This window comes from Gouania willdenowi, unplaced genomic scaffold (assembly GCF_900634775.1).
Source record: "Gouania willdenowi unplaced genomic scaffold, fGouWil2.1 scaffold_196_arrow_ctg1, whole genome shotgun sequence".
In the NCBI taxonomy this organism is placed as follows: domain Eukaryota; kingdom Metazoa; phylum Chordata; class Actinopteri; order Blenniiformes; family Gobiesocidae; genus Gouania; species Gouania willdenowi.
Window position 1 is genome coordinate 49148 of NW_021144947.1, and position 14821 is coordinate 63968.

The 14821-nt window shown below is 38.5% G+C and overlaps 1 protein-coding gene across 1 annotated transcript in view; it reads left to right on the plus strand.

Annotated features, from left to right (window-relative positions):
* Positions 1 to 14821, plus strand: part of LOC114458835 (extracellular matrix protein FRAS1-like) — a 46544-nt gene that overhangs the window by 18001 nt on the left and 13722 nt on the right. Inside the window, exons 12-22 of the mRNA XM_028441211.1 lie at positions 1691 to 1918; positions 2710 to 2823; positions 3315 to 3465; positions 3550 to 3709; positions 4567 to 4738; positions 4803 to 5049; positions 6321 to 6665; positions 9125 to 9285; positions 13275 to 13422; positions 14184 to 14389; positions 14462 to 14618. Coding sequence (XP_028297012.1) covers positions 1691 to 1918; positions 2710 to 2823; positions 3315 to 3465; positions 3550 to 3709; positions 4567 to 4738; positions 4803 to 5049; positions 6321 to 6665; positions 9125 to 9285; positions 13275 to 13422; positions 14184 to 14389; positions 14462 to 14618 — 2089 coding nt within the window. The remainder of the gene's footprint in view (positions 1 to 1690; positions 1919 to 2709; positions 2824 to 3314; positions 3466 to 3549; positions 3710 to 4566; positions 4739 to 4802; positions 5050 to 6320; positions 6666 to 9124; positions 9286 to 13274; positions 13423 to 14183; positions 14390 to 14461; positions 14619 to 14821) is intronic.

Consider the following 14821-nt stretch of genomic DNA (forward strand, 5'->3'; position numbering starts at 1 on the left):
AGATGATTGATGACATTAACTTCAAATACAATTATGATAAAACAATTTGTTAAGTTAAAAAATAAATCACATTGTGCAATAACTCTGCCACCTTCCTACTTCATCAACCAACAACTTTCCTGCACCTGTGGCTAACCATAAATTTTAAGATAACTAAACTAACAAAAACACTATTCTGGAAGAAAATAGAGATTTTATTTGTTTGGGGAAAGATTTATTTAATTGCCAACATGTCGGCTTAATATGCATGCTTGATATGTTGCAAGAAATGAGCAATTAGCATGTGACATCACATGATCATGTGTTATCAAATTCAAGTTATTTTTTGTAACCCTTTCAATCCATTAACTCACAACATTATTCTATACTATTTTAAGTGTTTAGAATTTTAAACACTATATTTTCTTCATTGAGAAGGCATTTTTTCGGCTCCAGAAGGATTTTAATCCAGGTGAGATTAGACAAAATGGCTCCTTTCAGAGTAAAGCTTGCAGACCCCTGGTTTCAGGGGAAATGTCAAATTTCACTAGTAAAGCAGTTTTCAAGTCTCTGTAGCAGTGAGCTTCATCTTCGTCCATGGCTGTATAAGCTTCTAACGCTTTCCCGGACAGGAGTGGCACTAGACGGCAGGCCCACTCAGTCTCTGGCCATCTCCACGTCTTAGCGATGCTCTCAAACTGCAACAAGTGATTTTCAGTGTCCTCTCCACTTTGGAATGGAGGAATCTTAGGCTCCCCAACATATGGTCACCAGTCCAGTGGTGGCGCATTATCCAGACCACTAGAATTCTCCCCTGGTGGCCGGTACAGTGTTGTCGACTCGCCTTGGGGTCGTCTTGAAGGTCCGGGGATTGGCAGGGCCATCCTCGGACTCGGACTGCTCGTCTCGGAACTTCCTGGATCCCCAACTCTGGATGCAGGTGAAGGTGAGTGCAGCGTTGTACGGAGGTTACAGATCTCTGCAATCAGACCCTCGTCTCTCCTCTGCTGGCTATCCATGAAGTCCTTCATCAGGCCCATGAATTCCGACATGGGTGGCGCAGTGGGACCACCCCCTTCATGGAGCTCAGAAGCATACTCCTCTTCAAACTTTGGCTGGGAACGGAGTCCTTTCTCTTTCTGCGGCTGGCCATCTTATATATTTAATCCCACTTCTGACACCATATGTGACGTGGTTCTGATTGAATAAATGATGGCATTGCCAGGATATATGTTTTTAGTGCTTTTATTCCATAAAGTGAACAACAACAAAAAAAACTCCAGGATGAAGAGGAGCGCTAGACCAATAAACCGAAAAAGAGAATAAATATTTACAATATATACAAATGCAAATGCAACAAAATAACAGAGGCCTTCTGTCTTACCTTCATTGTACCCAGACAGGACATACACTGACAGGGAGAGCAGAGACTGGCTCCCTTCTATAGCCCATGGCTCCTCCCCCTTGAAATAAACCAGATAAATCACACACACTATTTTATTTTACACCCACAAATAAACCCTTTTTAACACTACAGAGTACAGTATGTACACCTCTATGTACATCCAACCTTCAAACACCTACTCATTTGGTTATAATTAACAACTCTACTTAAGCTCCTCCCACTATATGGATACATACTGTACTCGTAATGATTAATGTTAAATAGCTAATATGATTAATGTTAAATGTGTAATATTTTTGTGTACAGGCTGAGTCCATAGTGTTCTCGGTGGTCCAAGCCCCTCGTCATGGTAACATTGAGCGTACGCTGAACGGTCACCACTACAGACAGACCAGCAGCTTCTCCATGGACGACATTTATCAGAACAGAATCAGTTATAACCACGATGGGTCGAATTCACTGACGGACCGTTTCTCCTTCACCGTGTCTGATGGAACCAACATGTTGTTCATGGTGGAGGAGGCGGGGAAAGAGGTACCAGTGTGTGGCTCAATTACAATTTACAATTACAATTACATCTTCAATCATCCATGTTCAATTATGATTTCAGTGACCAGCATTTGTTTCAATTACAACTAAAATTACAATTACATTCTCAATTACTAAAGTTGAATTACAATTAATCCCAATTACTGATCCTTTAATAAATAACTCTTATTAAACATAACCTCCCTCTTGTGTTAGCTTTCTGTTAGCATCTCTAATGCTAACAGGTCAGTTTGACTCATGTCTATAATCAGCTGTAAAATACACTAATAAATATTATCAATCATCTGATTAGTTTCTCATCTATTGATTACCTTGTTAGGATTCATAATCAATGAATATATTGGTATTAATATTCATGGTGTGGATGTCTGAGCCTTTTTTATGTCATTATATCTATAGATTATAATTATTATTATTATTATTATTAAATGAGAAGTGACAGGTAAAGATATGAAACATATTTTAATAATTATTAGTGTAAAACTGTAATGTTTCACCTGCTTTGTCTTTAATTCAATTCACACATTTTTTATAATTTCCAGGACAATTATAATTACAAAGTCAATTATCTAAACTCAATTACAATTCAATTATGATTACAACAGAAACAGATTTTTCCAATTATGCAATTGCAATTGTGTGTATTTATGTCTCCATGCTCTGTCCTCTATAAATATGATTTATAATGTTCATACTGCCATATTTTAATATTTATGTTATTTTAGTCACACATGCATAGTAATAATAAGTGTGTGTGTGTGTGTGTGTGTGTGTAGATAATAACAGCTGCTCCACAGAAATTTAAGATCGAGATTCTTCCAGTTGATGATGGAACTCCTCGTATTGTCACTAATCTAGGGTTACAGTGGCTGGAGTACATGGATAATAAGGTAGTCATTTTAAATATAATGTGTGTATATTGCTCATGTTTGATTTCTCTACTTTGGTTTTTTAAAACAATCTCTTAATTTAGGGTTGTTAATAAAATATATCAGAGTTATGTTTGAAGTTCTCAATGTGAAAGGTATAAAATATTACAGTATAAACATTAACAACAGAACCACAGCAATAGTTTATTTTACTGTTGTTATAAATCTTTACTGAGTTTAGGTTGAAAAGTGTATTATAAATATGTTCTATGCAGAACATAAATACAGTAATAGCTGATTTACATTTAATGATTAGAATAGAGGTTTATTTGAACTTTAACTGACTTTTATTAAACCGTCTAAATTTAATTTAAACTATTATGATTTCACTCATGAATCAACATTGCATTTAATTTTTTTCTAAATCTTATACTATAATAAACTAATAATATCATTTCTTTTTACAATGTATATATAATATAATATTTAATATATGTATGTGATGTTTCCAGGCCACTAACCTAATCACTAAGAAGGAGCTACAGACTATTGATCCAGACACAGAGGATGAACATCTGATTTATGAAGTTACATTTGAACCTAAACATGGAATAATAGAGAATAAACTCTACCCTGGGACGTCCATCAGCTCCTTCTCACAAGGTTCTACACTTATTATTTTATATTATTATTATTATGTTCCGTAAAAAACTAATTGAGTTTCCAATGTGTGATTATTTCCTGTAGCTGACGTTAACGTGGGGCTGATCCGCTACGTTCTGTATCAGGAGAATGTTCTAGAAACTATGGATCACTTTAAGTTCCTGGTCAGAGACACCAAACCTAACGTGGTCAAAGACAACGTGTTCCACATCCAGTGGTCGCTCATCAGCTTTGACTTTAAGAGGTTTGGACACACACACACACACACACACACACACACACACACACACACACACACACACACACACACACACACACACGCACACACACACACACACACACACACACACCTACACACACACACACACACACACACACACACACACACACGCACACACACACACACACACCTACACACACACACCACACACACGCACACACACACACACACCTACACACACACACACACGCACACACACACACACACACACCTACACACACACGCACACACACACACACACACACCTACACACACACACACACGCACACACACACACACACACACACACACGCATGCACGCACGCACGCACGCACACACACACACACACACCTACACACACACACACACGCACACGCACACGCGCACACGCACACACACAGACACACACACACACACACACACACACACACACTTGTCATTTTCTATATTTTTTTTGTCATTTGTGTATTTTTTATTGTAATTTTCTATGCATTTGAAATCATTTTGTAAAATGACGCTGCAAATTTTTGTGTTTTTTCTTTTTGTGTATTTTTGTTTTACTTTTGGTCGATTTGTGTCATTACTTTGGGGGCTGCAAAAAAGTAGTCAGAGGGCCACATGTGGCCCCCGAGCCACCAATTGCTCATTTCTGTGTTCTATAAAACATTTTAAAATTCTACAGCAGTTCAAACTCTTTACATTTTTAAACATCATCCCTTATTATTTTTAAGATCCAATGTTTGTCAATGACATGATTTAAATATGATACGTTCTATATAAATATAAGTAAATACTGTTAAATGTGATATATTATATAACTGTGTTTTTCTCTGATTTGCAGCTATAATGTGAGTGAAAACGCTAACACTGTAGCAGTGACAGTAAAAAGAACTGGGAATCTAAACCAATACGCTATTGTTCTGTGTCGTACTGAGCCTGGCTCCGCCTCCTCCAGTGGTGGTAGTTCTGGACCCCAGAACGATCAGTCTGACTATGTGGAGTACGCTGGACAGGTGAGATGAATTCTGCTGACTAATGATTATAGAGGCAGTATTTGAGCGTACGGTGTCTGTGCAGGTACAGTTTGATGAGCGTGAGGACACTAAATTATGCACCATCATCATTAATGATGACAGTGTGTTCGAAGGCTCAGAGAACTTCTACGTAGAGCTCAGTGTGCCTGTCTACGCTCTACTGGGAGAAAACACACGAGCTGTGGTTCATATCAACGACACTGAGGACGAACCAACGCTGCAGTTTGATCAGAAAAGTTATCACGTTAACGAAAGTAGTGGATTTATCTTCATACCTGTGGAGAGGACAGGTAACATGGATGGATGAGTGGATGGATGAGTGGATGGATGAGTGGATGGACGAGTGGATGAGTGAATGGATGGATGAGTGGATGGATGGATGGATGGATGGACAAGTTTCTAATGTATGTGTCATGCTAATTATGTGTCGTTGTATAAATGTTTAATAAGCTTAAAAAATCAGGTTCTGGAAAATATGAAAATAATAAAGAAATTTAACATTTCACTCAGGTTTAAAAAGTTAATCAATACTTTAATTTTGAAAATCAAATTTTGTTTCATTTTGATTTCCACGAAACATCACATTATTATGGATTACCATAAATATCATATTAAATGTACACCATGCTATTATCCCTCACCCTTAATAATCCAGTTCAAAGACAAATTATGACTTCATCAATAATCATATTTTACATGGAGGTAGATTTATGTCTTTATTATTCTATTTAAAAAAAACAAAAAAACTTTTTCAATCAAAATTAAATGTTTTCAATCAAAGAAAAAAAGTGCACAAATACAAAAATATATTTTAGGCCCAAATAATTTCAAAGAAAAAGAAGAATTGTGACGTGTCACTTTAAGAAAGATTAAAACTATGTAACCATAAAACAGCTGTGATTCTTTGAAGGATTTGAAATAAACTATAATGTTAAATAAAAGCTGCATTGAAAAGGAATTATGGGAAATATTTTCTATAGCATTATTTTAGAACCTCCTCAGATACCAGGGAAACCTCTGACTCATGACTCAGCAAAAACTATGTCAGCTCAAACGGGCTTCAAAATAAGACTGTGACGCCTCAGTCCATAAAACACGACATGACGTTTTATTTTGAAGGAACCAGAAGTACACATAAAAGCCATCCTTTCCTTTTATTTTTTAAAAGTTCAGATATATCAACGTATTAATAAATATGTAGTTGATATATTTTAACCTTTAAAGATTAAATACAAATTAAAAGCTGAAGCAGCACGTATTGATGACGTCATGTTTACTTCAAAATAAAATGTCATGTCATGTTTTATGTTCTGAGGCCGTTTAGTCTGATGACTTTTATTTTGAAGCCTGAGGCCGTGTCATCTGACTGAGGTTTTGCTGAGTCATGTGATGCCTCACTCTGAGAATGTGCTGACACTGATGAACTGCTGAAGTCTAATAAAACATGTCTTTAAAAGCAGATGACTCAGCAGTTTATAGAATCACAGTTATAAATATATATATTTTAAAAGCAAGGATGATGAAGTATTGTAGTGTGATCCTCCCTCTTGTCTCCCTGCAGGTGACCCCTCCCTCACAGTGTCTGCTCTGTGCTACACTGAGTCTAGATCAGCTCATGGATCTAGTCTAAAGGCTCTAGAATCTGGTTCTGATTATAAAAGTCGAGGAATGAGCAGCAATAACCGTGTGATCTTTGGACCAGGAGTCTCCATGACGACCTGTGATGTCACACTTATTGATGACAGTGAATATGAATTTTCTGAAGAGTTCCATGTGGTGCTGTCGGATGCGTCGGATAACGCTCGTATGGGGGATGTGACCAGGACTAAGGTTGTTATTGATGGACCCAACGATGCATCCACGGTTTCTCTGACAAACGCTACGTATTCAGTCTCTGAGGATTGTGGTAACTTTACTTTATTTATCTTTATTGTTATTGAAATATCACGTACACCATTATAAACATATTTTAATATTGATTTGACTTTATGATTATTGTACGTTAGTGTGTAGTACGTTAGTGTGTAGTACGTTAGTGTGTAGTACGTTAGTGTGTAGTAGGTTAGTGTGTAGTGTGTAGTATGTTAGTGTGTAGTATGTTAGTGTGTAGTGTGTAGTATGTTAGTGTGTAGTGTGTAGTATGTTAGTGTGTAGTATGTTAGTGTGTAGTGTGTAGTATGTTAGTGTGTAGTACGTTAGTGTGTAGTATGTTAGTGTGTAGTATGTTAGTGTGTAGTATGTTAGTGTGTAGTATGTTAGTGTGTAGTATGTTAGTGTGTAGTGTGTAGTATGTTAGTGTTGTAGTAGTATGTTAGTGTGTCGTATGCTTAGTGTTGTAGTTGTGTTAGTGTGTAGTGTGTAGTATGCCTAGTGTGTAGTATGTAGTGTGTAGTATGTAGTATGTTAGTGTTGTAGTATGTTAGTGTGTTGTAGTATGTTAGTGTGTAGTATGTTAGTGTGTTTGTTGTAGTGTGTGTAGTAGTAGTTAGTGTGTAGTATGTTAGTGTGTGTGTGTAGTATGTTAGTGTGTGTAGTATGTTAGTGTAGTAGTTAGTGTGTTAGTGTGTTAGTGTGTAGTGTGTAGTATGCTAGTGTGTAGTATGTTAGTGTGTAGTATATGTTAGGTAGTGTGTAGTATGTTGTGTGTAGTATTTAGTGTGTATGTTAGTGTGTATGTTAGTGTGTAGTATGTAGTGTGTAGTATGTTAGTGTGTAGTGTGTAGTATGTTAGTGTGTAGTATGTTAGTGTGTAGTATGTTAGTGTGTTAGTGTGTTAGTGTGTGTGTATGCTAGTGTGTAGTATGTTAGGTGTAGTTATAGTGTGTTAGTGTGTAGTATGTTAGTGTGTTAGTGTGTAGTGTGTAGTATGCTAGTGTGTAGTATGTTAGTGTGTAGTATGTTAGTATGTTAGTGTGTAGTATGTTAGTGTGTAGTATGTTAGTGTGTAGTATGTTAGTGTGTAGTGTGTAGTATGTTAGTGTGTAGTATGTTAGTGTGTAGTATGTTAGTGTGTTAGTGTGTTAGTGTGTAGTGTGTAGTGTGTTAGTGTGTAGTGTGTAGTATGTTAGTGTGTTAGTGTGTAGTACGTTAGTGTGTAGTATGTTAGTGTGTAGTGTGTTAGTGTGTAGTGTGTAGTGTGTAGTATGCTAGTGTGTAGTATGTTAGTGTGTAGTATGTTAGTGTGTAGTGTGTAGTATGTTAGTGTGTAGTAGTGTGTAGTATGCTAGTGTGTAGTGTGTAGTGTGTAGTGTGTAGTATGTTAGTGTGTAGTATGTTAGTGTGTAGTATGTTAGTGTGTAGTGTGTTAGTGTGTAGTATGTTAGTGTGTAGTATGTTAGTGTGTAGTATGTTAGTGTGTAGTGTGTTAGTGTGTAGTGTGTTAGTGTGTAGTGTGTAGTATGTTAGTGTGTAGTATGTTAGTGTGTTAGTGTGTAGTATGTTAGTGTGTAGTATGTTAGTGTGTAGTATGTTAGTGTGTAGTATGTTAGTGTGTAGTATGTTAGTGTGTAGTGTGTTAGTGTGTAGTGTGTTAGTGTGTAGTGTGTAGTATGTTAGTGTGTAGTGTGTAGTATGTTAGTGTGTAGTATGTTAGTGTGTAGTATGTTAGTGTGTAGTGTGTTAGTGTGTAGTGTGTTAGTGTGTAGTGTGTAGTATGTTAGTGTGTAGTATGTTAGTGTGTTAGTGTGTAGTATGTTAGTGTGTAGTATGTTAGTGTGTAGTATGTTAGTGTGTAGTATGTTAGTGTGTAGTATGTTAGTGTGTAGTGTGTTTGTGTGTAGTATGTTAGTGTGTAGTATGTTAGTGTGTAGTATGTTAGTGTGTAGTATGTTAGTGTGTAGTGTGTAGTATGTTAGTGTGTAGTGTGTTAGTGTGTAGTATGTTAGTGTGTAATGTGTTAGTGTGTAGTGTGTTAGTGTGTAGTGTGTAGTATGTTAGTGTGTAGTATGTTAGTGTGTAGTATGTTAGTGTGCAGTGTGTAGTATGTTAGTGTGTAGTGTGTTAGTGTGTAGTGTGTTAGTGTGTGATAGAATACACAGATGAAGCAATGTGGGAAAAACATCAGGAGAAGAAAAAACACATGTTGTCGTCTGGTGCTACTTAATTATCATATGTACATTTTTAACACGAACATTTAGCATTTTATTTATTTATTAGGTATATATTGATGGAATATTTATTTTTAAAGGGTTGTTAATAATTGCACTGCTGCTGTTATAGCTTCACCTCTAAAATAAAGACATTAAACTTAAAGACAAACCTAAGATTATTAAAGCATGTCTAACAGTACAAACACATAATAGTCCCTTAATCCAGACTTAAATATGTACTTAACTTAAATCTAATGATTGTTTTCCTTTCCAACAGGAACCATAGAGATGTTGGTGGTGCGTCATGGCAGTGATCTTTCCTCCTCTACATCAGTGTGGTGTGCTACCAGACCCTCTGACCCCCCCTCAGCCACACCTTTAATAGATTACGTTCCCAGTTCAAGGAAAATTGAATTTAAATCTGGACAAACAGAGGAGGTAAAAACTGGATTATTATTATTATTAATAATAATAATAATAATGATAATAATATTAATAATAATAATAATAATAATAATGATAATAATAATAATAATAATAATAATAATAATAATGATAATAATAATGATAATAATAATAATAATAATAATAATGATAATAATAATAATAATAATGATAATAATAATAATAATAATAATAATAATAATAATAATAATTATAATTATAATAATAATAATGATAATAATAATAATAATAATAATAATAATAATGATGATGATAATAATAATAATAATAATAATAATAATAATAATACCTAGACTAACTGTATTTACTGAAAAAATTGTGAGAATGCTGAAATTGTTTCACTAAATATAAAATTCTCTATTGAATGAAAGATTAATGAAACAAAGTAAAATAGAATAAAGAATCAGAATCAGAATCAGAATCAGAAATGTTTTATTTGCCATGTACAGTTTTGAGGACAGTACAAGGAATTTGACTTGGTGGTTGGTGCACAAAACAAGCAACAAAAAGAAATAAAAGAAATAAAAACAAAACAACAAAGCACAACCCAGCAACAATAATAATAATAATAATGATAAATATAAAGGATGAGGGATAAATAAAGGATAGATAGAGAATAAAGGATAAATAGGATAAATATAAATATAAATATATATATACAGTGCAGCAGGTATCAAGCTGGTGGAGGTGGTGATCGGGTGGGGGGGGGGGGGGGGGGTTCAGTGGGTGACTTGGGGTGTGTTCATGTGGATGGTGGCAGAGGGAAAGAAGCTGTTTTTGTGTCTGGAGGTTCTGGTCCTGATGGACCGAAACCTCCTACCAGAAGGGAGAGATTGAAACAGTTTATGACCGGGGTGGGAGGGGTCGGCCACAATCTTTCCTGCACGCCTCAATATCCTGGAGGCGTACAGGTCCTGGAGGGAGGGCAGATTGCAGCCGATGACCTTCTCTGCAGAGTGGATGATACGCTGCAGTCTGGCCTTGTCCTTGGCCGTAGCTGCAGCGTACCAGATGGTGATGGAGGAGCAGAGGATGGACTGGATGATGGAGCTGTAGAAGTTCACCATCATCTTTGTTGGCAGACTGAACTTCTTCAGCTGCCGCAAAAAGTACATCCTCTGCTGAGCTTTTTTGATAAGGGAGCTGATGTTCAGCTCCCACTTGAGGTCCTGAGTGATGATGGTCCCCAGGAAGCAGAAGTTCTCCACAGAGCTCACTGTAGAGTCTCCCAGGGTGAGGGGGGTGAGGGGGGCTGGGTTCTTCCTGAAGTCTGCTATCATCTCCACTGTCTTTAAAGCATTGAGCTCCAGGTTGTTCTGGCTGCACCAGGACACCAGCCGGTCTGTCTCCCACCTGTAGTCGGACTCGTCTCCATCAGAGATGAGACCGATGATGGTCGTGTCGTCTGCAAACTTCAGGAGTTTGACCGACTGGTGAGAGGAGGTGCAGCTGTTGGTGTACAGGGAGAAGAGCAGAGGAGAAAGAACACAGCCCTGAGGAGATCCAGTGCTGATGGTCCTGGGAGCAGAGATGGTTTTTCCCAGCTTCACGTGCTGCTTCCTGTCAGACAGGAAGTCTGTGATCCACCTGCAGGTGGAGTCTGGCACGTTCAGCTGGGAAAGCTTGTCCTGAAGGAGAGCTGGGATTATTGTATTAAAAGCAGAGCTGAAGTCCACAAACAGGATCCTGGCGTAGGAGCCTGGGGAGTCCAGGTGCTGGAGGATGAAGTGGAGAGCCAGGTTTACAGCATCGTCTACTGACCTGTTGGATCTATAGGCAAACTGCAGGGGGTCCAGGTGGGGGTCGGTGATGTCCTTGATGTGGGAGAGCATGAGGCGTTCAAAGGACTTCATGACCACAGATGTCAGAGCGATGGGTCTGTAGTCATTAAGTCCTGTGATCCTCAGCTTTTTAGGGACAGGAACGATGGTGGAGGCCTTAAAACAGGCTGGTACGGTGCATGTCTCCAGTGAGGTGTTAAAAATGGCTGTGAACACTGGAGACAGCTGATCAGCACAGTGCTTCAAGGTAGAGGGAGAGACAGAGTCCGGTCCACAAGCCTTACGGGGGTTTTGTCTCCTGAAAAGTCTATTCACATCTCTCTCTTTGATGGAGAAAGGTGTCTCTGTAGGAGGGGGGAGGAGGGGGGGAAGATAGGGGAGAGAGCCTCCGTAGGCAGCTGGGGTGAAACTGTAGCTTTGATGTGGGGGGTGAAGGTGTTGGAGTGAGGCTGGTCAGAGGTGTGAGGGGGGTTGGAGTCAGGTCTGTCCCATTGTCTGTCAAATCTACAATAGAACTCATTCAGACTGTTGGCCAGGCAGAGGTCGTTAGCAGCAGCAGGAGCTCTGGGCTTGTAGTTTGTAATTTGCCTGAGCCCTCTCCAGACAGAAGCCGAGTCATTTGCAGAGAACTGATATTGTAGCTTCTCTGAGTACAAACGTTTGGCTTTTCTCACCTCCTTTCCAAACGTGTACTTCGACTCTCTGTACCTGGCTCTGTCTCCACTCCTGAAAGCGACCTCTTTGTCTGTCCTCAGCCCTCTGAGCTTAGCTGTGAACCAGGGTTTGTCATTGTTATAACTCACCCTGGTCTTTGATGGAATGCAGCTGTCCTCACAGAAGCTGATGTAGGACGTCACAGCGTCTGTAAACTCATCCAGAGAACTGTTCGCAGACCTGAAAACATCCCAGTCAGTCCAGTCCAAACACTCCTGGAGTTTCTCCACTGCTTCACTGGTCCATTGTTTAGATTCCTTCACCACAGGTTTACAGAGCTTCAGCCTCTGTCTGTATGAAGGAATCAGGTGGACCATCAAATGGTCCGATTGGCCCAGTGCAGCACGGGAAACGGCGTGATAAGCACTGCTTAGTGTGGTGTAACAGTGATCCAGTGTCTTCTCCTCTCTGGTCGGACATTTAATTAATTGTCTATATTTGTGGAGCTGGTGTGAGAGGTCCCCTTTATTAAAGTCACCAAGCACAATGATAAAAGAGTCCGGGTAGGTCCGCTCCACGCACAGGATCTGGTCGGCGAGTGTGCGCTGTGCCTCGCGCACATCAGCTGATGGTGGGATGTACACACCAACCAGGATGAATGAAGTGAACTCACGAGGAGAATAGAAGGGTTTGCTGTTGATAATAAAGGATTCCAGGTGAGGAGAGCAGTGCTGGAGGATCACTGTCACGTCGTTACACCAGTTACTGTTCACATAAAAGCAGATTACTCCACCTTTCTTCTTCCCGGTGAGCTCCGCGTCTCGGTCCGCTCTGTGAAGTTGGAAGCCGGCCAACTGCAGCGCAGAGTCCGGTACCGCTCCACACAGCCACGTTTCCGTGAAGCACAGAACAGAAGATGAGGAGAAGTCTCTGTTTTCTACCCAACAGCAGCTGGAGTTCGTCCACTTTGTTACACAGTGAGCGCACGTTAGAGAGGAATATCCCCGGTAACGGTGTGCGTCGGCCGCGCTGGCGGAGGCGCACAAGCGCACCGGCTCTTTTTCCTCTCCTCCGGCGCTTCACTGCGTGAGCAAAGGTGAGCGCACCTTTGAGTAAAATGTCCAGTAAATCCACAGAGGAAGCGATGAAAGTGGGGAATAAATCTCTCGGGGTTGTTGCCCTGACATTCAAGAGCTCTTCTCTGGAATAAGAGAAGCCAGTTGCGGATTTTACAACAAAAACAAGACAAAAAAGTGCGCACCAACACACCACAGCAGCCATCCGCGGCGCCATCATTTTTAATTTGAATATAACAAAATGAAATAGAATCAAACAGTAAAATAAAAATAAAGAGGAACAACTATTGAGATCATTATTGTTAACATGTCACTATGTCTCTTTGTGTGACAAACATTTTCTTTGTAAATGTTATCATTTCTTTCTCACGTGTCCTCAGACAGTTTAGTTGTGTTTATTATTGTGTGACTTCCTGGTTCAGTGACAGTCAACACTGACTGCTTTTTCCAGACCTGCACTTTGACCATTATTGACGACATCCAGAACCCAGTGATTGAGGGGGCGGAGTCTTTTATAGTGTTCCTCAGTTCTCCTCAGGGGGCGGTTCTCCAGGAACCTCATGAAGCTACCATCATCATCACTGACACCTTCCTGGACAGTAAGTACAGTACATACTCATTTAATACACGTCATATTCATGGACCAGCTGTTCAAAGTGAATCTGATCAGATTATGGATCATGGATTGGATCAAAAATTGAAAATGGGTTCAAAACTAAAATCAGATTAGATCACCTAATCTAATCTTGGTTTTAATCTGGATTAAACCTTCAGTTTGTATTCTAAATATTGTAGTAGGATTTGTATAAATCTGATCCAAGAACCCAGGATTATTTTAATCCTACAGTGTGTTGAACATAGGCTGGATTTAAATGAAATGTATCATACAGTAGATATTTATAAACTAGATTACACTTCAGACCAATTAGGTAGAATTACAATCATCTCTGAAGATCAAAGAATATTCAAATCTAAATCTAACCTTCACAGAAACATCTAAAACCCTAAAAAGATATGATCTTTAATAATATGATTTTATTAAATCTATTTCTATTTTATTTTCATTTATTAAAATAATGACCATGTGTCTACTACACTCTATTTATACACATCTATAGTAATGATATTCTAATTTAGAAACTCATTATTAATCTGGATCAAAGTGATTCACATCCATTTTAACTTTGAACAAGTGGATAAATTTAGATGAATGATCTGATCCTGGATAGTAAGAAAAGGGATTTAGTTACAGTTAGTTTTAATCCAGATTAACCTTTTGAACAACTGGTCCATATGTTTCTAAAAGATGTAATTATAGTTTTAAAAGTTAAAACATTGTTTTTAATGTCCTTCCCTATAGTTCCCAGTATGCAGTTTAAGAAGAATGAGTATACAGTGAAGGAGAACATGGGTTCTATTGATATTCCCATCCATCGTAGTGGTGACCTGTCCTTAGAGTCATCAGTCAGATGTTTCACTAGAACCATGTCTGCTCTGGTGATGGACGACTATAGAGAGAGGAGGAACGTAGACCAATCACGCATCACGTTTCTAAAGGGAGAGAAGGTCAGATATGATTATTATTATTATTTAAATATGTGAATGATCTGATTTAATCTCTGTTCTGTTTATGTGTAGATGAAGAACTGCAGCGTGGAGATTATTGATGACTCAGTGTTTGAGTCTGAGGAGGTGTTCCAGGTCCACCTGGGTTCTCCTCTGGGTGACCACTGGAGTGGAGCCATGATTGGACACATGGACGTAGCTACTGTTACTATTAATAATGATGAAGATGGTGAGTAGAAGATCAATCAGTTTGACTGTGAAATGATAAATAACTGTAATTAATTACAAATATCATCAAAAACAAGTGTTATGTTTATCAAAAAAGTTTAACTTGTGTTTCTGTTTTTAAATGATTTAATAAAAACTAACCACATACTGTATATCTATCAAAGTGTCCACTATGTTTTATGTAAATTAAACTAAAAGTCATTG